At 45.4% G+C, this 25,171-nt stretch overlaps 1 protein-coding gene across 6 annotated transcripts; it reads left to right on the forward strand.

The window, feature by feature from the left end:
- Positions 1-4,566: 4,566 nt before the first annotated feature.
- Positions 4,567-24,680, forward strand: Prrg3 (proline rich and Gla domain 3). 6 transcript variants are annotated; one of them, XM_063279841.1, is made up of 6 exons: positions 4,567-4,704; positions 5,675-5,779; positions 9,226-9,263; positions 9,907-10,067; positions 10,453-10,523; positions 22,371-24,680. In XM_063279841.1, the coding sequence occupies exons 3-6, from the start codon at positions 9,257-9,259 to the stop codon at positions 22,480-22,482; spliced, it is 351 nt and encodes a 116-aa protein (XP_063135911.1). In that variant the 5' UTR covers positions 4,567-4,704; positions 5,675-5,779; positions 9,226-9,256; the 3' UTR covers positions 22,483-24,680.
- The last annotated feature ends 491 nt before the right edge of the window (positions 24,681-25,171 follow it).

The raw sequence follows: 25,171 nt of genomic DNA on the forward strand, positions 1-25,171 counted from the left end.
GCTTGTTATTATGACTATTTAGCAAAATGATAGTGGTGGTTTTTTCCTTAGGTCCTATAATCTCCTTGTATATGGGTTCTTGACCAGGCTAACAATTCAAGGCACAAGGTTTTTTTGTTTGTTTTGTTATAAATGGAGCAGAGACTGAAGGAAAGGCCATCCAGTGACCAGCCCAACTTGGGTTCCATCCTATTGGCAGGCACTGATCCCTAACACTATTACTGATGCAATGTTGTTCTTGCAGACAGGAACTTAACATGGTTGTCCTCTGAGAGGCTCTACCCATAGCTTACTGTGTGAGATGCGCTCACAGCCAATCATTGGGCTGAGGTCAGGGACCTCTATGGAAGAGTTAGGGGAAGGACTGAAGGAACTGAAAGGGATTGCAACCCCATAGGAAGAACAACAATATCAACCAGCCAGACACCTGAGAGCTCCTAGAGACTTCCTTGCCTCTTGAACCCATTTATTCTACTTTTTCAAGAGAAGTTCAGCAAAGCTTGTTAGTAAAAGTCAGAGGGTGGGAGAAAGTGGAAACCGTGCATCCCTGCAATGATATCAGGTCTTCCTGGCTTATTTGAAGGCCAAGATAGCCATAAAAATTAAAACTACCATTGTATCTTCCAATCAGAATAGAAAGAGTCAGATACTTTGATTTACACATAATAGATACTCAATTAGAAGTGTATGGGCTTCTACTTCTTGGCTATTATAAATAGTGTTTCAGTAAACATAAAATTACAGGTAGCTCCTTTGAGAGTACTCACAGTATCATTTTAATCTATGGAGAATATGACAATTGTGTTTTCAACTTTTTGAGCAACTCTACATCGATTCAACGATGACTACTAATTTATCTTACATCTACACTGGGCAAGGAGTCCATTTTCTCCATGTCCTTGCCAAAACATTTTATTAGGATTATGGTGTATACATACAACAAAATATTAATTTGTCACAAAATAAGGAAATCTTGTCATTTGTAATGTAAGCCATAGTCCAGGGAAGTTACACCAAATGAAAGAGTCAGGCACAGAAATAAAAGTATCATGTTTTCACTTGTATGTGGAAGCTAAAGAAATCAAGCTCACAGAACCCCTTAGAGTGTAAAATTGTAGGTACTAGGGGCTTAAGGTGGAACAGCAAAGGTGAAGAGAATGGGGAGATGGTCAAAGGGCCCAAGGCTGTTTTTTGTTTGTTTGTTTGTTTCTTTGTTTGTTTGTTTGTTTGTTTTTTGAGAGTAGGAATTGTTCTGGGGATCCAGTGTAGCCTGGTAACTACAGGCAGTATTATGCATTGTAGTCTCACCATATACTAGAAAATGCAAATAGTAAATTTTAAGTGTTTTCACCATAAGCAAACTATACATTTATTCATTAGCTTAATTTATCCAGCCCCTAGCATATATTTCTTGCTATATTATTCATTTATTTTAAAAGGAAGAAAAGGCTCAAGGGCAGGGTTGAAAAAGAGCTGAGAGACTGCATCATGCAGCTCAGGGAACATCTCCTGTGGTAATGCTCAGTGGTGGGGTGATGTGCAGGACAAAGTAGCTTGAGGGAGCTGTGAGGCTGTGGGGTAAGGTTACAGTTGGGGGAAGCTGCATCCCTTAGGTTCACAATGAACCCAAGGCATAGAGTAAGCAGTTGTCAAACAGGGCAGGCTTTAAGCTGTCAGACTTTGTTAAATGTCTGATGTTAAAATCATCACACCCGTGGTAATTTTGTATTGACCTTGTGTTCCTACTTCCTGACTTATTGCCCTGCTCACTACCATAGCTGCTTAAGTCTGTAAGCACCATCCTTCTAGAATCTCTCTATTGTGCATCCAGCTCTCCATCAGCCAACTAGACATCCTTTGTCTGATTCACCAAATCCTGCCTCTCATCAAAATCTTGCTTAATCCTTGCATTCTTCCTTTATGCAGCCAAAAGTCCACAATTGGTTGTGTGATTTTTTTCCTTGAATACACACACCTTTCTGGCAGTCCTCTGTCATTTCCTTATACTCATCTGGCAAAATCTCAACTTGGAGTCTGCACCTGTGCAATTGGATGTGGCTTCAGAAATCAGCACACTGAATAAATACTTTCACTTTAAAGTAAGGGTCATTAATCCTCAAGTGGGTTCTTGATGCAGTCCAGCAATCATGCCACAGTTTCAGAGAACATGAACTCTTCTGTATCCTAGGAGACTATTTCAAGTTTTCTCCACTCAAATCACTAGTCTATACCCCTCCCTGCTGAATGTTCCAGTGGACTGGCATTCATATCAAGTCCAGGATATCCTAAACTCATTCTTTTATATTAATCTCCTAAGGGAGGGCTTGGAATAATAGGTGCCCCCTCCCCAGTCTTCCTGCTACCCTTGTTTGTTTTCCTTCATATTCTGGTGGGTCTGTCTCTTGCTAGCTTACCCTTTCCTTCTGCCTTTTGCATTTGCTCCTCATCCTCTATTCTGCCTTGAAATATAGGATTGTTCAGGACTAAATTCTGAAAGTGCTTTTCTTTCTCCATACATAGAATCTTGCTGAGAGTCTCTCTTGTGGCTAACTAAATGATAACCTTCCATTCCCCATCTCCAGTTCTGATATTGATTCAGGACTATAGACTTCTGTCTGTAACCAGCTCCACATTATCTTCTGCATCTTGCTTAAAGTACCTCCATAATTCCTGCATCTTTGACTCTTGTTTGTAGATCTTCACTAAATTCTATGCTGTTTTCTAATATTCATGTATCCCCCATCAAACTCCATCCAGAATTTGCTTCTTTTTCACTGCTTAATGCAACTCACCATCATCCCTTTCCTGGATTGTTCCAACAGCCCCACAAAAGTGTCCTAGGCTCCACCAATAACATCCAACTTTCATAAGAAAATCATTCTGATAATTAACATGAAAATAGAAAAGTTTCTGATACTCTCTGATCCAGAACCCTCAGTTTCTTTCCACATCTTCTAAACTAGCAGTCAAAGTTGTTCGTGATGGCCTTGGAAGGCCTTGCATGATTCTTGCCTTATACTAGAACATATTAGATGAAACTCTGCTTTGGGGGTGCTTAAACTTGTAAATCTGTCTATCCAGAACAAAACAGCTCCTCCTATCCTTCAGTTTTCAGCAGAAAACTCTACTTTAGGGGTGCTTAAATTTTCTCCATAGAGCCAGTCATCACTCAGTAGCCTACATATTTGAATTCCTGCAGAGGGCTTGTGAAATGACCTCGAGGTCGTAATGTATGTTTAACTCAATACCATGTGCATTCTTAGGACCTGGAATAGCACCTGGCATATAATATCACTGGTCAATAAAAGATATATGGCTTTGGAATATCAGAGTAAAGCCCCTAAGTACAGTGATGAGAATAGAAAAAATTTTTTTTCCGTTTTCAAAGATGGAAAATGAAGTTCAAGATGTTGGCAAGGTTTGTTCCTTTTTGACATCTCTCTCCTTGGCTTATAGATGGCTGTCTACAGTGTCATCATATGATTATCCTCTGTGTGATTATGTCTTAGGTACACATTGTAATAAGGATCCTAGTTACACTGCATTAGTGCCCACCCCAAATTCACCATTTTACCTCAGTTTCCTCATTAAAGACATCGTCTCCAAAGACAGTCACTGTCTGAAGTAGTGTGGCAAGGGGAACCATGGAAAGGACTAAAGGACACAATTAAAACTATAATCTAACCAGTATATAGTGTGTACAGGGTGAGAATGTGCAGAGAAAATGAAGTAAAGATCAGTGCTTTGAGTTGAGGGTGAAGTGAGGCTTGAGAAGGATGGGCAGGAAGACTCACCAATTTTGATAAATGGGTGTCAAGAAAATAATTAATGTACCTGCCATAGGACAAAATGCAAGGTGGAGTAAGGGAGACAAAAATTGGGGAGAGGAGGGGATAAGATTGGTGAAAATGAAGGACAGGAAAGGACAGGGTGGTCAAGGCTGGCAGAAGGAGAAAGCAGGTCCAAACTCATGGTGGTGATTTTATAGTGAATCTTGACTCTAGTTCACTACTTCTGATCTACCAGGACTTAGCAAACAACTGTTGTGGAGAAGTCTCTGTGCTGGATGCCAGTGATGTAGAAAGATACATGGTCCCTGGTTCTAAGAGAGTGGATGCACCCAATGCACAGAATGCAAGCCAGACTTACTGTGTCTTAAGCTCATTTGTAAACACCAGGCCCCATTTAACTGATTACCTCAATGATCTTCCGAACAACACTTTGAGCAGGCACTCTTAGTCTCATTCCTATTTGGCAGATAAACAAACCGAGGCACAGAGATACCAACTGACTTGCTGAAGAGCACAGAGATATAAATGTGTGGTCCTGCCAAGAGGTGGATCAGGGCCATGCTCTTGAGGTCCTGTTTTTCCTCCTTCTCCTCTCTTGCCATGCACAGAGGCCTCATGCTTCCAGCCTCTGTAGACAATGTTAAGAATGGAATGGTCAATGTGGGAAGGGCTGGAAGGCTTTGCAAGACCTCACAGTACAGATCTCACTGGAACTGGGTAGGCAGAATGAACAAAGCGCCCTGATCCATAGTGGGAGGAAAGGCATCTGAGTGGAGAAGGAACTAGAGGTTGAGTGGAGAAGGAGCTAGAGGTTGAGTGGAGAAGGAGCTAGAGGTAGGCTGGCATTGCTGAAGCAAGCAGCTCAAGTTCAGGTGCTGGGAGGACAGTAGATGTCACATACTCTTTTGTGCAAGTAAGTACTCTCTACTCTGTCACCTTCTTTGGGGTTGTGTAGGCAAGGGCCTGGGTTTGAAATGAGCTCAGGAATATGCTGCTGGTCTGAAACTACCTTAATCATTTTCCCCAGTGACCATGACTCCATCTAACTCTCTTACCACCCAGCCAGAGCATCTCCACACAGTTGTTTGCACCAACCAAAGGCATTCTCACCCACAAGGCATCATATCTTTCTTCATGCAATATGCCCATGGGCATTGCTGACCTCCTGGTTTTCCAAGGTTTTTCTAAAGCTTACAGAGGCTCTCTCATGGTCAAGGAAGGCTCTTAGGGAACAGCTCTAGGGGTCAGGTGAAGAACAATAGGGTATATAAAAAAGAGAGAAGTGTAAGGTCCTGGGGCAACAGAGAATCAGCCCTGGAAGCTAGACCAATGGGGACCCTGGGACTTCTTTCCATCTTTGACTTATTCTGGCCCATTCCCATTAAATGCAGTGCCTAAGGGAGGATAGCAACTCTAGGCACAGGGTTGTGCTGAAAAGAGTCCTCTCTGTTAACCCAGAATGGCACACTGGGCACCTCCTATGCTTCCCAAGACCCATATCCTAATCATCTCTCTGGTCCAAATTCAATTCCTAGAACAATGCTTGTCTCCTACCAGAGCTTTCTCTAGCCAGGTAGAACCTCCCACAGCTGAGGTGTATTCACTCCTTGCAGGACTTTTTTTCCCCTCTTCTTTTCCCTCTCCTTCTAGCTGCAGACCAATGGGGGAAAAAAGCAGGCAGGATTCTTTCCATTTCTCAGATTTCTCCAGAGAAAAGCCTGCCATTCCCAGGCAGGGTGGGGGATGGATGTAAGTGAAGAAACTAAGGTCACTCAGTCATTAGCAGAAGGAGCAGGGCCTCAACTCGGCCTGTTCTTTGCGGACCCGAGGAGCCTCATAAGGCGTTCTGGGCCAACTGTCATGCTCCCCTCTCTTCTCCGCAGGTACCCAGGCTAGGCTGGCTGGAATGGCAGGTGAGCCTGGGTGGGGCCCAGGAGGCAGATCGGACTCTGCGGCTCCAAGACGCCTGGAACGCCGGCCTTGACAGGGCACGTAAAGAGCCGGGTCTTCGCAGGGTTTGCGCCACGAGGAGTCACCTCTGGGCCAGGGTGGAGGCCGAGGGTCCCCAGGGAGTCCCAGGCCCGCCGGTCAGGCCCCGCCCCCCAGCAGCACGGGCGCAGGCAGGGGCGGCGCCGGCGGAGTTGGGCGCGGGCGCGCAGTGCTTGGTGCGCGCCACCGCCCCTCCGCCCAGCTTGCTGGCCTTCCCCACCTAAGCCCTAGGTCGCTTCAGCCGGCCCCACCCCTTCTTCCTCTCCTGGCCCGGAGGCCTGGTGCGCGGTGCAGCGCGGCAATCGCGGCCTGGCTATCAGGGAAAGGCGGTTTTGGCGCTCGCAAGTGGCACGCCAGGCGCGGGGCGCGAGGCCAGAGCTGGCTCGGCTGAGTGCGGGGGGGAGGGTCTGGCGGAGCCCCCAGAGGAAAGCAGGGGCAGGCAGGGGGTGCCGAGGTAATGGGCAAGGCCTGCGCGCCTGGCTGCGGGGGGCGGGGGCTCCAGGCGCTCTTTGGCCCCAGGCCTGGCGGGCGATGGGGCGCCAGGGCCGGTGGGTGGGAAGCGGGACGGGGAGGGACTAAGGGAGGAGACCGCTGGGATGGGCCGGGGGCTTGGCCGACGGGGAGCAGGTGGGCGGGGACAGGGGCCCTGCTCAAAGAGGAGCAGCAGAGGGGTGGCGGGCTGCGTGCGCAAACAGGGCGGCCGCCTCCTGGGCCCGGAGAACGGTGAGGCCATTGGCTTGGATGCCCCAAGCCCGAGGGCACGGTTTGGTGTTCAGGGCCACTGAGCTGGGAGCTAGGCACTGTTGGGGAGGGAAGTTTATTTGGAGGTCAGGCAGGCCAAGGTGTTTGGATTCTTGAGTAGATCTTAGGAGAATAGTGTTGCTGGGCCAGAAGCAGGAGTTCTTTACAAGGGCGCTGGTGTCCAGCGAAGGTGGGTGAAGCCAGGCCCTTTCAGGGCCAGCATGAGTAGAAGGGGAACAAGAGACCCCAGAGTTTGAGTTGAAGCACAATTTGGGAGTTGTCTTGTGCTGGATTGATGAATCATGAGATTTGGAAATCGCAGAACCCTTTCCTGGCGAGCAGTTCTGAGTGATGGAAACCACAGGGGCCAGGATTTGGAGAAGTAGCTTTGGAGGCCAGGTCTTGGTACACCAGGTGCTCAAGGGGGCCATCAGTCCCTGTAGGAGGTACTTTGGGAGTTTTGACCCAGAGAACTGGGATTCAGAGGCCTCAGCCTGGGGTGGAGTTAAGGAAGGTCTTTGTGGTGGCCAGTTCTCTGCCTTCCTTCCTTTCTAGAATGTCAGGATTCAGCTGTGTTCCTGTGGGGAGTGGGTTAAAAATTCTTTCAGCATACAGTCAGCTGTACAGTATCCACCAGGGGCTGGAGAGACATATACATGCGTGACTGCAGCTGCATTTTCTGTCTTGGAGCCCTCGTGCTTCCTCACTGTTGCCATAGTAACTGCCTATTGATGGTGTATTTATAGGGGAAGAAGCAGGCACTACATTTTGGGGAGGGAGGGGGAAAAGCCCTCATAGCAGCAGCAACAGTGGTGGTGGCTACAAAATTGCAAATAGGGTGGTCAATGTCCTCTGAACTGTCTGGGGGAGATCCTGGCTTCTTTGAGGCTCAAAATGAACTAATGGCTTTTCCAGGCCAGGATAACACAAACTTGGGGCTATGATGTATGCGTGTGTATGAATGCACGGAAGTCCAGTGTTGGGTTGGGACCAAAGATGGCTGTATGTAAAATTCTTATGTAATTTTTCCGTGTATTTTTTTAAACTCCGCAGTTCACATAGGTAAGCAATGGGATGTGTTTGCTTTCTTATTAGTGAAAGCTTTGCTCATTCTTCTCGAACTGTGATGTGACAGCTTTATTTTTCTTTAACCAAAAGACCCTGTCCCTAATCCAATTCTTCCTGAATCCTTATTATATGGACCCCCTAGGTTTTTTTTTTTTTGATAGTACTCTTTTTGTCACTGAAACTTGAGGTATTTCAGTGAAGTAATCTGTTGGTATTTTTCCATTTGTTCTAAGGAGAAAGCCCCGTGATACAATGATAGTACAGATGGCTATTAGATCAGTTATTTCCCTATCATTTAAATTGTATTCATGGTTATATTCTCCTTATTCTTCCAGAGTAGAAGCCACATATTAAACACACCATAGGAATAAACTCTGGAATGATAAATAGAATACTTTATCAAGTTGTGTAGAGAAAAGCATATGCGCACAATAGCTGGGCTTCCAGAGCACTTGGATTTGGCCATCATTGTTAATACTGAACTTCCTGGCAGCCTAGGCAAAAAGGGTAGCATAATGGGTTACAAAGCTCATGTGTTTCACATCCCATTAGTCATAAAACATGAGCTTCTGCTTGGGGAGGGGAACTGAGGGGTGATTGCTCCCAGATGTTGATGGCTTAGTGCTTCCGAATATGTGTGAATATGTGTATGAGTAGAAGAGTAGGATTGTGTTAGCAGAAAAAGGCTTTATGGTGGTACTTCTTGATAGAGGCCTCTCCTCTAAGTTACCATCGCAGATTTATTGTATTGTGTTGACTTACTTGGTTGTCAGTTGTGATCCTGAAAAACAAACCCACATTCTTAGATATGCCTGGAACATGCTGTATGAACAAGCTATATCCCTAGACCTGTGTCTTCATGTTGATCTTTTAAATATGTCTACCAAGGTTCTCTGCTGCAGCAGTTTTTAATGCTAAGAGAAAAGATGTGCTTGCCTCCAGAGAAGTTCAACATCTTCTCTCTTTCTGGTGAAAGTGAGTTAAGCAGATTGTCTGAGTTTGGGCTCAGTGGATTGGACCAGGGAGTATAAGACTATGACCCTGCACAACAGATATCCATAGATTACTGCAGGTCAACCTAAGCTAGGCTGGGATATTTGAGATGGCTGTTGTTGCTGCATTAAGTTTGGTGTTCAGTGAGCATTTTCATCTTTGGAGGTGTCTAGGACTCATCTTCACCATCAAATTCAATTCCAGGTCTTGTCTCTATGTCAATTTGCTTAGCCTTGCCTCTACTTGACCTCATATCTGGGCTTGATTTCTAATCTGTATCTGGGTCCTTTCCATTAAGAAGGACAAAGGTTCATAAAGGTTCATTGATGGGTTAGGGAGTGTTAGCTCAGATGCTTTCCTTTCAAATTCACAGGAGAGAGAGAGAGAGAGAGAGAGAGAGAGAGAGAGAGAGAGAGAGAGAGAGAGAGAGAGAGAGAGAGCGCGCAAGGCTCTGCTGGGCTTTGGAGAGTGAGAGTTCTGGAGAGGTCTTTTGGGACAAAGCAGAAGCAACAGGAGTTAGGAGTGGCTGTATGAAGGTGCTGTGCCTTATGGGATGCTGCTTTGACCTTTTAGCCAGGTTGGTGGGAGGTCACATTCTATACCCCAGAGGGTTTCACCATGACTTTCTTTTCTCCCTTGACAGGCAAGTGAGACAGTGCAGCTGAGGAAGCATCATGGCTGGTGAGTGAATGTTTCTGGAACCATCTGAGTTGGGCAGGCTCATGCAAAAGCAACACATCCACCTTTTCAGCTTTTCTCTCCTTGAGTGGTTCTGGGGTACACTAATGCAACAGCTCATGGATCTTTGGACAGAGGCTTGCAGGCCAGACCTGGGAGCCTGGGCGTAGAGGGGCATCACTTACTGTGAGGAGGAAGCAGTCTCACCTTTGGTGATTGCTATCGTCCTCCAAAGTCACAGCTCATGCCCCACTTTAGTCTCACAAATGGCAGCTTGGAAGAGCTCTCATGGTAAGATCACTGGCATTTCTGTTTCAAGAAAGATACAGAAACTACTGGATATTTCTATATAAGACTACAGTACAGAGAATTCTTACTGGTCCTTCTTCCTATTCCACCTGAAGTTCCTTCTCAGTTGTGTCTCATTTTCCTTTCTATGGGGAGGGACCTTGGCCAATTTGGGACCCTGAGCTCCTGCTGGAGAGCACAGCATCATAGAAAGTCAGCCTTCCCATCAGTACTGCAATAGGCCAGGCTTTTGCTTGGAGTCCTGGCTCCAGGCCTGCAGGATTTGCCCTATTTCCTTCATTATTGGGCCAGTCTGGTTTGTAGGGACTGAATTGCTTCACTGTGGTTGTCTTCTCAGTGTTCCTGGAAGCTAAGAATGCCCATGCAGTCCTGAAACGGTTCCCCCGTGCAAATGAGTTTCTGGAGGAGCTACGTCAAGGCACCATTGAGCGGGAGTGCATGGAAGAGATCTGCAGTTATGAAGAGGTCAAGGAAGTATTTGAGAACAAAGAGAAAACGGCATGTACTCCCTGGGGCTGGGTTCTGGGAGGAGGTGCAATATTGGGAATAATGGGAATAGGTTTGAAACCTGGGAAGACTACCAACCCAGCCTATATTCTGCCTGTTGGAGCCCAAAAGGAATGCTGGGGTGTCCTTCTAGGTCTGTTATATGATTTGTGTGAACTTCCTCATCTGGGAGCTTTGTTTCTCAACGTTGGTGGATTTGTTAGACTCTCTGACAGTTCTCTCTGGCGAGTAAGATGGCTCAGGGTGGAGAAGGGCTCACAAGCCTGTCCTTGGTACAGGACTTGCTGGAGGCCTCAGATATCTAACACATGGATGTTAGGTAAGCATTTCCTGGTTCTGTCTTCCTCAGGATTGAGTGGCCCTTCTTCTTTTGCAGATGGAGTTTTGGAAGGGATACCCAAATGCAGTGTACTCAGTTCGAGATCCCTCGCAGAGCTCAGATGCCATGTATGTGGTGGTACCCCTTCTGGGGGTAGTCTTGCTGATTGTCATTGCCTTGTTTATCATCTGGAGGTGCCAGCTGCAGAAAGCAACCCGTCACCACCCCTCCTATGCTCAGAACCGGTACCTAGCCAGTCGCGCTGGGCACAACCTCCCCCGAGTCATGGTGTACAGAGGCACTGTGCATAGCCAGGGAGAGTCTTCTGGGCACCGTGAGACGGGCAATAACCCACAGATAGTTCTGGGGCCCAGCCGGGGAGGCAGAACAACTGTCAGGCTAGAGAGTACCCTCTACCTCCCTGAGCTCTCTCTCTCCAGACTATCCAGTGCTACCCCTCCCCCCTCCTATGAGGAGGTGACTGCACCCCAAGAGGCCACCAGTGAGGAGGCCAGTGTCTCTTACAGTGACCCTCCCCCAAAGTATGAAGAGATTGTGGCAGCCAGCCCCAGTGGAGACAAGTAGCTGAGCACAGGCCCTGGCCTGTATAAAAGCCTCTGCCAGAGGTAGCCTGCTTCCTTTTGGACTTCTGAAAGACTGTGCCACCACAAAACAGCCTTAGCCTCCTTGTTGCCAAATAATTCCCTAATTGTGGATTTGTAGAAAGTAAGTTGGTAGAAACAGTTGGTGTGTGTGTGTGTGTGTGTGTGTGTGTGTGTGTGTGTCTGTGTGTCTGTGTGTCAGGGGTCGGGGGAGGCATAGGACAAGTGCATGACCCCCCCCCATGGGAAGAGCTACAGACTTGAGAGTCCAGGTCTTCCAGACCTCCTCCACTGCCACCAAGTCCCCACTATCCTGTCCTCTCATTAGGGACCAGCTTCTCTTATGCCAAAGGACCCATCCCATAGCATTGATTGTGGTTAGAATGACCACAGGTTCATTCTAACCCTGGGGCTGTGGGACTGTCTGGGTACCCCTGTCTGTCTGGGTATCTAGGTCACAGAGAAGAGGGGGTCAAGCCAGCCATACAGTTTCTCTTTTCTCAACAGTTCCATTCTTCCTGTTCTCACTTATGAGAACAGAAATGATTGAACTAGGAACAAAACACAAATCATAACAAATAATGAACCATAGATGAAAACTATAGACCCTGGACCATCTGGAGCCCTCCAAAAGTCATCAATTGAACAGACCTTGGCACAGCCTTCCTCCAACACCCACCCCTATGCTCCTGACCAGGGTAAAATCTATGTGGAGAGCAACTTGGCAGGAGGACAGGGCAAGGGAAGGAGGAGGGAAGGGGACTGGGTGGCAGAGCTCCTTTTTCCAGACCAATCGAGGGGCCCACTTGAACTCTGTCATCTTGTTTCTGATGTGTACCAGCTGTGTTAAACCACTCCCCACTGGCATTAGCCCAGGTGTAGCCCTGGAGTACTCTGTTGTGGGGAAACTGATAACCCTTCCTTCATGGAGTCCAGGGCCCCTCCCTGGCTATTACAGACTGGCACAGAGAGCTCAAGATTCTTCCTTTGTGGGATTGATCAATCCATAGGATAGTTAAAACCATGAGCTCCACCTCCTTCCTTGGCACTGTGCTATCTGGCTTTGAAGTTTTAGGATATTTTTTTCTTTTTCTTTTTTTGTTCTTTCCTTCTTTCTTTCTTTCTTTCTTTCTTTTTTTTTTTTTTGTAAATAGGTGCATTGAACTTGAAATTTAGATTGTGATTCTCCTAATGATGGTGCCCTTACAGGAAGAAGTTCCGAAGTGTGTCTTAAATTTTTCTTGGTGGGGGAGCCCATGACCTAGGGTCTAAAGCCCACCTGGGGTTTGCTTTGCTATGGCCAGGGGCTGATCTGTTTTCAATGAGGCTTTGGAAGACAGAGGTGACTTGCTCTTTAACTGTTAGTGATAAAGTAAAAGACACTGTTGATACCATCTCTACCCGCCCCAACTGTATTCTCCTGGCCTCTATGCCAAATCATTTTTCCTCTGTGGTGCTTAAAAATATGTAGCACATTTTTGTGGGGCCCAAAAAGAGTGCATAGCGTGGGTCTGCTGGCAACTGCAATGGTTTCCAACCCACAGAGTTGACAAGCTTCCTTCTGTCTAAACAGCCATCCAAGGCAGACACTGAGATGCATTCCTTGAGCACAGTCCTGCCTTGAGGCCCCAGATGACTTCTAGAGGCTGTTCCAGAGCTAGTGACTTTCCCAGGGGTGTGTTTCTAGTCAGGCTTATATACTTGCCCCAGTGTGGCTGCCAGCTTGGATAACTCAACCCTGTGGCTCCCCTACCTCTCTGGCCCATTAGAGGCTGAAGGAGCTGATGCTTATGAAGTGCTTGCAGCACCATGGAACCAGTGAAGTTTGCCCACAGCAAGATTCTTTTAGAAATGAGTAGTAGCTGTAAGGGACTGGTTTTAGCAGAGGACTTCCAATGTCTCTGATGTTGAGTGTCAACCTGAGGAGTCAATCTCTTTCCATTTTACCTTTTGTGGGCCTTCCTCTCTCCCCAGAGGCTCTTCCTCCTTTCCCTCCATTTGGACCTCCTTCCTATGTTCCTTCCTGTTTTTATTCCTTTGTGTCTTTCCTCTTCCCCTTTCCTTCCTTCCAGTTTTTCTTTTATTCTTTCACTCCATTAGTCTCTTGATATTGCCTTTTCACATGAAGGGATATGGGGCTCAGAAGTCCCCTGCTTCTTTTTTCATGATAGAGATTGGGATCAATCTCATCTAGACACATTGGAGATTCATATTGGGAAGGTGAAAGCTATGGGGCCAGCCCAGCATTTCCCAGCATTTTGTTAAGCTGGTGCCAGACTGTGACCTGAGATACATGAAAACAGATTTACCCCAATGTGACTCATCCCCCAGGTAGCAGAGAGTCAGGCATAGGCTCCACTGACCAGAGTCGCAGAAAATATGTCAAGGAATGCTCACTGCCTTTGGCTTCTGTTGAGGTTTTGCTGTTGAGCTGCCTGGCAGCTAGAGGCTAGAGATATGTAGATAAGAGCAGGATCTGACTCCCAAGGCCTATAGAGAGTGACATGCAGCCCCTAGGGGCTGAGGACTGGATGTAGGGTGAGTGAGAAGCAGCTCCTTGGACGTGGCATGTGGGCTCTAGGTCAGGTGCTTCATAGCTCTCTTCCAGGTGACTTGTGCCAAGGCCTCTGCAATGGTTTTTACAGCATAGTATTTAGTACCTATAATGGGCATAATTCCTCAAGGTGCATACTTGGCTTTTATGAATGCCCTGTACATAACTTTTCGAACTCTGTCTTTGTATAGACATTGACTTGATACAATGCTAACACTCCAGTAGCCACATTTTGTTTAAGGTGTGTGTGTGTGTGTGTGTGTGTGTGTGTGTGTGTGTGTGCGCGCGCGCGTGCGCATGTGGGCACATTGTTTTTTCTCATTGCTTCTATGAAATGATAGTTGGTGTGTGATTCTATTTGTCCCAGGAGAGATCTGCTCTGAAGAAAACACTGTCTTCATCTGTGGGGCCTGGATTCTGTGGGATCCCCTCCCACTCACATGTCTTTTGGGCATGGTGACCCCTGCTTCAGCTCCTATTTCTGTAGATGTCAGCAACTAAAGGAAATCTAAGCACACCTGTGTGTGTGTGTGTGTGTGTGTGTGTGTGTGTGTGTGTGTGTGTGTGTGTGTGCGTGTGCGTGTGCTTGCATGATAGAGGGAGAGAGACAGAGAGACAGAGACAGACAGAGACAGAGACGGAGGCAGAGAATGAATATGTGTGAGACACAGACAGGTAGGGAATGAGTGTGTGTGTGTGTGTGTGTGTGTGTGTGCGCGCGCGCGCGCGAGTGCACGCGCACATAGATGTGTGACTATTGACTTTGAGAATGGTGGGGGCTAGTTATTTAGATATTTTTCACTAAAAATGAAAAGGCTTTAAAATATGACTGTCATTTGTTTTCAACCAAAACCCTTTATAAGACTTTTTAAACAAGAATGGCAACCCTGTCTGTCCCCTCCCAGACTGCCCATCACTTTGGGTTTTCAAAATGAAAGCACAAGAGAAAGAGTGGGGCGCACAGGTGCCTGGCATGTGCATATCCCTGCACAGCTGTGTTGCGCCCTGGCTGAGCAGTTCCACCCAGGAAACTGAGGCCTCTTCTGCTACTTGCCAATTCCACTGCCATTAGTGTGAATTCCTTAGGGTGCTCCAGCAAACAAGCATCTGCCCAATTGTTTAGATATTGTCTTTTTGGTAGTCCAAACATTAGGGATCAGGGACAACAGTGATTTTGTTTAAGCAGTTAGAGCCAGATGCTTCCTCTCTCCCACTGGATGGTAACTCCCCAGATCCCAGACAGAGTTGACAGATCTTTTGACAAGCAAATGGTATCCCATGAGAAAACCAAGAAAAAAAAAAAGAAAAAGAAAAACATTGCCACTGGATTGTCTTTGAATTCAAGTGAGAGGAAGATGGCAGAAAGAGGTTGAGTCGATCCTGAGCTGCTGGGCTGGGCTGCTTTTCAGCTTGACAAGTGCTGAAGCTCCATTCACAGGCATCACTGATTCCAAAACAGTCACATCTTCCACACAGAAATCTCCTAATACTAATCAGTATAATTAGCTAATTTTAGATTGCTGCAATCAAACTGCTTCCAACTACAGTAAAAGCCCATTAATTTGTGCACACTAATTCAGAACTTAGAGGAAATCCAAATTTGAGATAATTCACAGTAACTGCTCTTCTTGCTATATAAAAATATTTGAAAGTGTCTTCCCTTCATTCTGTCTTCATATGTGTAACAGAATCCTGTTTAAAATGGATACCCTTTTCAAAGGAGATGCTCAAGGTACCAAGGGTCCCTTCATTGTGCCTTCAGCTTGGAGTTTAGCAGTTCTTGTGTGTAAGGCTCTTTTTGTGCAGGGTGATCCCTTGTTCTCTCTTCATTGTGGGGATGTTAGATATTGCAGCCTTTCACTCCATGTCTGTGCTTATCCTGTGAATAAATTAGTGTGTAATCTTGACTGCAATTTAAACACAAGTATGTGTCTTTGTAAGTGTTCTGTAAAACAGACGTTGCACTAACTGACTGCCTGCTCTCACTCATCCCCGAGACTTCAGATGGTAGAGTGTCTCCTTTCCCAGGCTGTGGAAGGAGAAACTGTCTCTAGCAAGAATTTCTGTGACAAAGTCTCCAAATAGCACACACCCTTGGCTCCATGCCTCAGCAGTTGTTTCACTGTACTGCTATCTGACTGCTGAACGTGCCTGCCCTTCTCCAGCCTCCAGCGAGCATAAAGACTGATATCTAGGATTGGGACCAACCCTCCAGCTGCTTTTTGCCACCCAACCTGTCTTGCCTCTCTGATGCTGTTTTCCCAGGCCTGAATCCACCTGCTATTTCACTCTGTCATTGTGAATTTGTGACAGTGGCAACCCTGAGCTTCTAGAAGTGCTTACTGTGAAATGGATTAATTTTGGTACCATTTGAAACTGTGCTCATATTCATGTGTTGACTGATGTCAGCTGGGGCATCTGTTCATTCAGTCATATGTTGGGATTTCAAATGGGGCCTGGGGGCAACAAACCAACTTGCTTCTGACCTTTCTCAAGCACGCTTTCTGTCTCCCTTTTTACAATTGTTGAATTTAGCTGTTAATTTTGTCTCTTTCTGTTTAAGAATATAATGGTTAAAAATAAAGATCAAATGGCATCCAATTGTACCTTGTCCTGGTCCATCATAGATCCTGGAAGACTACCCATATTTGGCCAAAGGAAGGAAGTATGGTGGTCAAACTTGTGGAACCAAAAGTCAGATCGTATAGATAAGGAAACAGCCCAAACCAGTTTAGGAGCCAGTTCAAGCAGAGATAGTCTGGATTCTGAAGTTTGTGCTTACAGTGTGTAATATGATCTTCTGATCCATCCCCCTGTGGGATGGGGTTAGTAAGATCTGTCACAGATCTTGTTTAGCAACTTCCTAGTCACCTTCCTAGTCACCAGATTCCTGGTTAAGTGAAGTCTGGGCTCAGGTTTTGAAGCTCCAGGTTATTCTCCCCAAAGATAAATACCTTGGGGCTGCAGGCTATCACCTGCAAGGAAACTAATATATCAAGAGGCCCTGGACTTCTGAAGTGTCAAGAGGAGGACGCATAGGCTGTTTCTAAACTCTCACAGCTAGAAATTATTGAATACGTAATTTGTGATATGCCCTGTACCATTATGAACTGAACCAGTCCTCCCAAGACACGGCGTTTATTCTTTTTTAAGCCTTTTTAGATTTAAAGATTTTATTTACTTATTTCATGTATGTGAGTATACTGTCACTGTCTTCAGACACACCAGTAGAGGGCATTGGATCCCATTACATGGTTGTGGGTCACCATGTGGTTGCTGGGAATTGAACTCAGGACCTCAGGAAGAGGTTCAGTGCTCTTAATCGCTGAGCCACCTCTCTAGTCCTGACACTGGGTTTATAATCAACTCTTATTTCACATCCAAGGGAAGCATAGCCTGATTGGGCATCCCTTTGACCAAGGGCTTATGGGGAATAGGGGCTAGGTTCATCTCACAATTGTAGAACTTTTCTCAATTATCTTTCCTCATGCTATTCCAATGGCACTGTAGGACCTCCCTCAGAGAAAGGTCTGAGTTTGGCTTTCGTGTTGATTGTGCCTTCCTTCAGCATGTCCCTGCCTTTCCTGTTCTACTGTTAACCTCAGAAGTGCAGTAACCATGTAAAAGATTTTTCCACTTCATCCCTAGAGCATAGCATGGTGCTTGGCTTATAGTAAGTGTTCAATTAAAAGCAAATGTGTTGACTAGTCATGCTCTCTAATTAAAGTCTCAGTGCCATGACTTAACTTTCTAGGGCTGTCATCAAAAACCTGCAGGGTCTGGTGATTTATTTATATGAGAACTTATTTCCTTGCAGTTCTGGAGATCAAAAGTCAAGATGAATATCCCTGTAAAGTTTACTCCTTCTAAGGCCTATTTCCTTGAGTTATAGATAGCTCCCTTCTCCCTCTGTCTTCACACAGTCTTCTTTCTGTGCTTATCTGTATTCCTCTTTGGGAGGACCAGTCACGCAGGCTCAGGAGCATCTTAAAGAGTTCATTTTATTCACTTTATCACTTGCAAGATCTTAATGTTGTAACTCAATATATGAATTGGGGGTATGTTCAGTTCAGAACACTCCACCCATGACAGGGGGAGTCCTTGTGGTTTCCCCCAAACTTTAGCAAACCACACACACTCCAAAAAAGCAGTAGGGTGAATATCATGGCTTTTCTTTGATATTGTCTATCTGGCTATGTTCAAATCAGCTCTGGAACTATTGCTTTCCTGATACTGGTAGATACACCCAGGACAACTACCAAGAGTCCCCTGGGTTAGTGATGCTGGGAAAGGAAAAAGCTTTAGGATGATTTCTTTCCCTTGGGCCCCTCCTGGGATATAATGTGAGAGCCTAACACCCAAAGAAAAGACAAAAGGACCTTTCATGAGTTTTCTAGATGACAAATACTGTTTTCAAGATTCACAAGTGTAGGAACTCCGATAATAAGAGTGACTTCCTGCAATCTTGCCAAAGACTTCAAACTATGGGATTATTCAGTTCAACTAGTGTATTGATATTAAAAACAAGATTCCATTGGGGCTAGAGAGATGGTTCAGCAGTTAAGAACACTGGCTGCTCTTCTAGCTGGTCCAGGTCCAGGTCCCAGCACCGACCTGGTGGTTCACAACCATCTGTTCCTCCAGTTCTAGGGGATCTGACACTTTTACATTTTCTGGCCTCTGCTGGTACTATACACCTATGATGCATGCAGGCAAAACATTCATACATATGACATAAAGTAAAATAAAATAAAGCAGGAAACAAGACAGTGCTTTATATTAGGTGGGTGGTACTGTATCCCAGGAACTCAATGGGTGTGGCAGTCAGTGATGATACTTTAAAGCTGAAAGCACATAAAAGTTAGGTGCTGAGAGAACATTAGCAAGCTAGGCTTCAAGGTTCCAGAACGTATACAGTGCACCATGCCAGGTTCCAGCCACCATCGGCACTGAATACTGCTAGAAGTGAGACATAAAATTCCATAATTAAGAATAGACATAGAACTTGGAATATGGAGATGACCGCCAGGGCTGGGTATGGAGGTTCTATGAGAATGTCTTCATGAGGACATCATGATCAGCTCAAATAATTATTAGACATTACTGAGACAGAGAACATGGGAGTGAAATCAATGACAGGAGTATAATATATGAAAAACTCCAGGGTCTAGCAAGCCCATACTGTTATTAAGGAAATGGGATGCCAGGGTTGCATGAGGGAAAGTCCTGTACAAGACGAGCTACAAGGCCATTTAGGCCATGTTCAGAATGGATCTGCCCTAGTAAGAGTGGGAGGGTATAGAGGGGTGCTTTAAAGAGCAAGAAGACTTGTCCAGGTGTGCTCTTATCTGCTATATGGAGAATGGGCTAAAGAAGATTTAAAAAAACAAACAACCCACAAATGGCCAGGTAGGTAGCACAAACATTTGCAACCATCCTGACAAGAGATAGCAGCTAGAGGGGACAAAGAGAAATATAGTAATGGTAAGGTTTTGTTATGGCCAAGTGGCATTTAAAATGAACATTGTGAATATTTTGAAACCCCAGTAGGGTCTTGGGACCATGAATTTGTTACCTAAATGAGCCCGGTTGATTCTTTTGTTAGAATCTTTGGTTCACCCTGAGAGAACTATAACTATGAGGCAGAACCCTGAAAGGGAGCTGATAATTAGAAAAGGTAGGAAACATTCAGATTTAAAGGGTGTGTCCATTCACTGTGGGCAGGGTTACTGGAGGAGCAACAGGTTGGGGAAAACAGATTGGAGATTCATTGTGAGACAAGTCATGGGCATGACATGGAGGATGTGGAGCTGAGGAAAGCAACCTGGCTTGGGACTCCAAGACAACTCTGCAAAAAGGAGATTTATTTGCCCCAGAGGGACAGAGGGCAGGGAATGAGAGGTGAGAACAGAAGATAGGGAATGAGAAAGAAGATAAAAGGGAACAAGGGAGGGCAGAAGAGTATTTGTCCTAGGGAGTCAAAGGACTGCCCCTGGACATAGAGGAGAAAGACTTGGCCCATAGGCAAATGTTGGTTTTTAAAGGTAAAATAGGAAACCCCATGCTAGAATGAGCTGTTTAACTTTGATTTGGCATGTTAATTAGGTAAGTCAAAAGGTTTTTTTTTAAATTATGGTTCTTTATTGTTCCATCCTGTGAAGCCCTGTTTTGTTTAAATTTAATTTAATTTTACTTATTCACTTTACATCCCACTCACTGACCCCTCCTACTCACCTCCTCCCACAATCCTTCCCCCATGCCCCCTCTGCAACTTTAATTTTTTTCAAATCCTATTTTTATTGATGTTTCTTAAATGCTTTAACCTCACTTGTAGCCCACCACCCACCAGTGCTAGTGGAAAAGAAAGGATGTGGGGGAAGAGAACCTGTTTAGAAAGGTTCTTTGGAGCAACTTCTATTAGTGTTGTCTGGAAATCAGCAGTTTGGTTCACAGGTCAGCAGACAGCCACAGTTCAATCCGCTCGCAAACACTTCACAGAGACACCAGCAGTCCAGTTTGGTAGAGTCAGATTAGCAACAGAGGTAGCACTACCTAGCAGAGACAGCCAGGCTTCAGCCTGGAGGAACCAGGAGGAACACCAGGAGAAGTTCTTGTCTGTGCCTTTCTCGGGAAAGCGAAGATCAAGGAAGAAGGGAGAGCCATGAATGTTGCACAGCTAGCTCTATAAGCAGGCCTACGTCAGCCTCAGTCACTGTCCATTGAGTCCTGTTTATATCCCTCCAAACATCATGTGTCCTCCACGTGCTAAGCCTCAGCACGGGTCTTGCCTCAGCACATGCATCCAATCAGCTTGAGCCTGTAGAGCCCCAACAAAGGCAGCTCAACTATGCAATGCAAGGCAGACCAATGCATGTGTGTTGTTAGCAAAGAATCCTTCATCACATGTCCTTTCATGTGCTTGCTTTAGCAGAACATCCTCTCTCCTGTGTCCACTTCAGGAAAACACTCCTTCACATGTTTGCCCCAGCAAAACACCATCCAACACAACTGATTCTCCAAAAGACTTTTAAAGTTTCCACTTCACCCCTCCCCTTTTCCTCTGAGTGAGTGGGAGTCCCCTAGGTATCCCCCACCCTGGCACTTAAAGTTTCTGAGAGGTTAGGTACTTCCTCTCCCACTGAGGCCAAACAAGACAGCCCACCTAGTAGAACATATCCCACAGACAGGCAACAGCTTTTGTTGGGATAGCCCCTGCTCCAGTTATTCAGGACCCACATGAAGACCAAGGTGCACATCTGCTGCATATGTGTAGAGAGGCCTAGGTCCTGCCTGCGTATGCTTTTGGTTGGTGGTTCAGTCTCTGAGAGCCCTAAGGGTCCAGGTTAGTTAACTCAGTTGGTCTTCCTGTGGAGTTCCTGTCCCCTTCGGGGCTTGCAAACTTTCCTCCTATTCTTCCATAAGAGTCCCCAAGCTCCATCCACTGTTTGCTGTGGGTATCTGTGTCTGTCTGAGTCAGCTGCTGGGTGAGGCCTCTCAGAGGATGACATGCTCCTGTCTGCAAGCATAACAGTATCATTAATAGTGTTAGGAATTGGTGCTTGCCAAGGGATGGGTCTCAAGTTGAGCTAATTATTGGTTGGCCATTCCCTTAGTCTCTGCTCCATCCCCATATGCCTGCATTTCTTATAGGCAGGAGAAATTTTGCGTTAAAATTTTTGGGTGGACTGGTGTCTCTATCGCTCCACTGGGGTTCTGGCTACAGGAGGTGCTCTTTAGGTTCCATATCCCCAATGCTGTGAGTCACAGCTAAGAACACCCCCACTGATTCTTGGGCACCTCCTTTCTCCCAGGTCTCTTCCTAGAGATGCCCCCTACCTCCTTTCTCCCTTCAGTTGCAGATGTCCATTTATTTTCATAGCTATGGTAGCCATCTCTCCTGTCCTTCCCTAACCTGATCCTGAAGCCCCCAATCCCCTCCCCATACCCCTCCTTCCCAGTTCCCTCGCTCCATCTGCTTCCTATGACTATTTTATTTCCCCTTCTAAGTGAGAATCAGGCTTTCTTGATTGGGCCTTCCTTCTTGTTTAGCTTCTCTGGGTCTGTGGAGTGTAGCACGGTACCTGTATTTTATGGCTAACATCCACTTATAAGTGAGTACATACCACGCATGTCCTTTGGGGACTAGGTTTCCTCACTCAGGATGATATTCTGAAGTTTTCTTTATTTTCCTGCAAAATTCCTGATGTCTTAGTTTTCCAAAGCTAAATAGAATTCCACTGTGTAGATGGACCACATTTGCTTTATTCAGTCTTCAGTCGAGGGACGTCTAGATTGTTTCCAATTTCTGGCTATTACAAATAAATCTGCAATGAGCATAGTTGAATAAGTGTCTTTGTGGGATGTTGGAGCATCTTTTGGGCACAAGATGAGGAGTAGTCTAGCTGGGTCTTGAGGAAAAACTATTCTCACTTTTTCCAAGAAACTGCCAAATTGATTTCCGATTGGTTGTTCAAGTTTGCACTCCCACCAGCAATGGAGGAGTGTTCCCCTTGCTCACATCCTGGACAGCATGTGCTGTCACCTGAGTGTTTGATCTTAGCCATTTTGACCAGTGTGAGATGGAGCCTCAGGGTTGTTTTGGTTTGCATTTCCCATATGACTAAGGACTTTGAACCTTTAAGATTCCTCTGTTGACAATTCTATTTAGCCTTGTACCCCATTTTTAACTGGATCATTTGGTTTGTTGGTGTCTAGCTTCATGGGTTCATTGTAAATTTTGGATATTAGCCCTCTGTCAGATGTAGAGTTGGTGAAGATCCTTCCCCAATCTGTAAGTTGCTGATTTGTCCTTTTGTCAGTGTCCAAAGGGGGCTGTTGATTTCTGGACTTCAATACTTTGACAGCTTGACCTTGGCAATCAGTCTCAAGAGGAGGAGGTGGCCAAATAAGGAAATAGACTTTGGAGGCTAAAGGTAGGATTGTAACTTAAGGGTTTTTCAGCAAGGCAGAGGGAAAAGGGAAGCAGGGCAAGGCCTGGAAGAGCTATGCTTGCCAGAATGGTGATGGCTCAACCATACTGAGTCCTGAAGACAGGACTGGCCAGTTGTACTGGGTTGAAGATATGCTCTGGGAGGCCCCATGAGGCCACTGGAGCCATTGTCTTTGAAGGGACTCTAGCTGTCCTGAACATGGCAAGCATGACTTCTGTGCTAGGAACAGAATGTTTCATATTACATGGCTCTTTATCTATCGCTTGAAAGCTGAGCTCAGCAGATAGGCAAGAACAGTTACAGTTTGGAGCTGCTAGGATTGTGAAAACTGGGAGAACGGACTGCACAGTGTTGGGGAACTGAGAGAGGAAGGGTTGGGAGAAATATTTGAAGTGGTCTGGCATGGAAACTGGGAGGAGGGCTTGTAGGGAGGAGGGCTGGCTGGGAGTAAAGAGAACTGGTTATGGTTTGTAAGAAAAGGAGACATTAAAAGGAAAAAAGGAAAACCCACATTTTATGTGTGTGTGTGTGTGTGTGTGTGTGTTTCACATGTGAGAGAAAATTTCATGTTTGCTTTCCAAATCTGATGTATTTATTTCAGCAGAGTAACATATTATGAAACCAGTCCACAAATATCAGTAGCTTTTTTAATGTATCAATAACAAATACGCTAAGAAAGAAAAGACTCCCATTCCCAGTAGCCTCAAAAATACCATACAGATAATTTGACAAGATAGGCAGAAACACTTTTACCATAAAAATTTAAAATCCTGGTGAGACTGAAGAAGACACTAGAAGTTGGAAGACCTCTTATGCTCATGGATCACCCGAATTATTATCATGAAAAGGGCCCTGACACTTTTTGTTTTGTTCCCGCTGTTCCCAAAGACCTTCCTTCTCTATGTCAACTTCAGTTCTTTGCAGCTCAGCTCTGAGCCCTTTTGTTTGTACATCCTGTCTCTTTAAGGCTTCCCTGGGCCCCCTTCTTCCTGTCTAGTGGGGGTAGCAACCTGGGACTTGAAGAGTGACATCAGTACCAGCTGAAGAATTGTTTACTGGCCTATAAACTGCATTAGCTGCCAGGATGGTATGATCTGCTAGGTTCTTTTGCTTGAGCTGGGGGAGTGCAGCTCTCTAAGAGGGGCTGAGGGCAGGCCTTGGAGGCAGGAGGTCATTTCATCCAATGGCATTTAGGATTTCTCTCAAGACCTTTGTCTGAATTATTACATGGCATGATAATTAACATTGTAAGCTTGAAACTGCCTACTAGAATTACCTGGGAAGATAGATGGTCTCAGTGAAGGACTTTCTGCATTAGATTGGCCTGTGGATTGTCTAGTTTAAAGTAGTTTATGTAAGAATGCAAGAATCGAACTGTTGATATGATGTGATTAGCTGTTTGAAGCTGCTGAGTTGAATTCCTCCCAATAATGGACTCTAATTGTGAGCCAAATAATCATCCCTTTCTGCCTCAAGCTGCTTGTTGTCAGGGTATTTCATTTTCTGGGCAGAAATGAAACTAGAACATATAGGAACTCAAAAGAACTAGAACATATAGAACTCATATAGAACATATAGAACTCAAAAGAAGAACTAGAACATATAGGAACTCAAAAGAAGAAAGTGTTAAGATCACAATGGTCTATGAGGAGAGAGTTAGGGTCTGCTATGAAACCTGTTTTCTCCCAGTGCACATCCATGAAACCATAATACACAGTTTGAAATTCTGGTTTGGCTCAATCCTCCACATGAAGATGGGAAGCTGTGGTTTAGAGAATCAAAAGAAGCAGCTTATCCAAGATGCCCCACTGAAAGGATAAGAGTCACTTTCTGGTAACTGACTCCAGGCTTGGGTTTCTGCCATCTCTCACCACTGGCTGCCAAAGCAGGTGGAAACAGGAATCTGAGTAGAGAACTCAGTTTGTTTAACAGCTGGAAGAGGCTAATGACTAAGAGGTATTGTTGGAAGCAGGTGATGAGGCAGCCAACACAGACACACAGACACACAACACACACAACACACACACACAACAGAGAGAGAGAGAGAGAGAGAGAGAGAGAGAGAGAGAGAGAGAGAGAGAGAGAAACTTGTGTGGTTAGAAACCCTCTCTTTGTAAGAGCTTTCAGGGTTCAGCCTGAAACTTGCATGTAATTAACTTGATGTGTTTGATCCCAGCAGAGTACCACCTTAAGGAAAACGATGACACATTTCATATGAAGAAGCTTGGCTTGAAGGGAGAGTGTGCTTCACCCCATGAGTCCCTTTGTGAAAATAACATAGCTTGTATTTTAATAAAGATTCAAGCCCTCCAGCAGATAGTTCATAGGGAAGAAATGCAGATCAATAAACAAATGAAAATTGCTCAGGTTTATTCATAATTAAAGCATTATAAATCAAAGCAACAATGAGATAGATACCATTTTTTCCATTATAATGATGCCTGTTTAGAAAGTCCCATAATATCTTTTGTTCATTCTGCTGTAAAATAAAATAGGCATTTTATTTCCCTTGGTGGGTCCCACTTTGTGCAGTCTCCTTGGCCAGTACAAGTCAAAGTCATTAACACACATGCCTTTGAACCCCACAGTGTCACTTCCTCTTGTATGGCTTCATGCCTGTGAAGAAGAATGCCCAGAAACACCTAGGCTCACTGCTTTTTAGAAGCGAA

The sequence above is a fragment of the Rattus norvegicus genome, chromosome X (assembly GCF_036323735.1).
Source record: "Rattus norvegicus strain BN/NHsdMcwi chromosome X, GRCr8, whole genome shotgun sequence".
Taxonomy (NCBI): Eukaryota; Metazoa; Chordata; class Mammalia; order Rodentia; family Muridae; genus Rattus; species Rattus norvegicus.

What these genes read in the sequence shown, in the direction of transcription:
- Prrg3 (XM_017600377.3), top strand. An exon ending in TTGAGAACAAAGAGAAAACG is followed by an intron (nt 10,068 to 10,452) that starts GCATGTACTCCC and finishes CTTCTTTTGCAG; the next exon opens with ATGGAGTTTTGGAAGGGATA.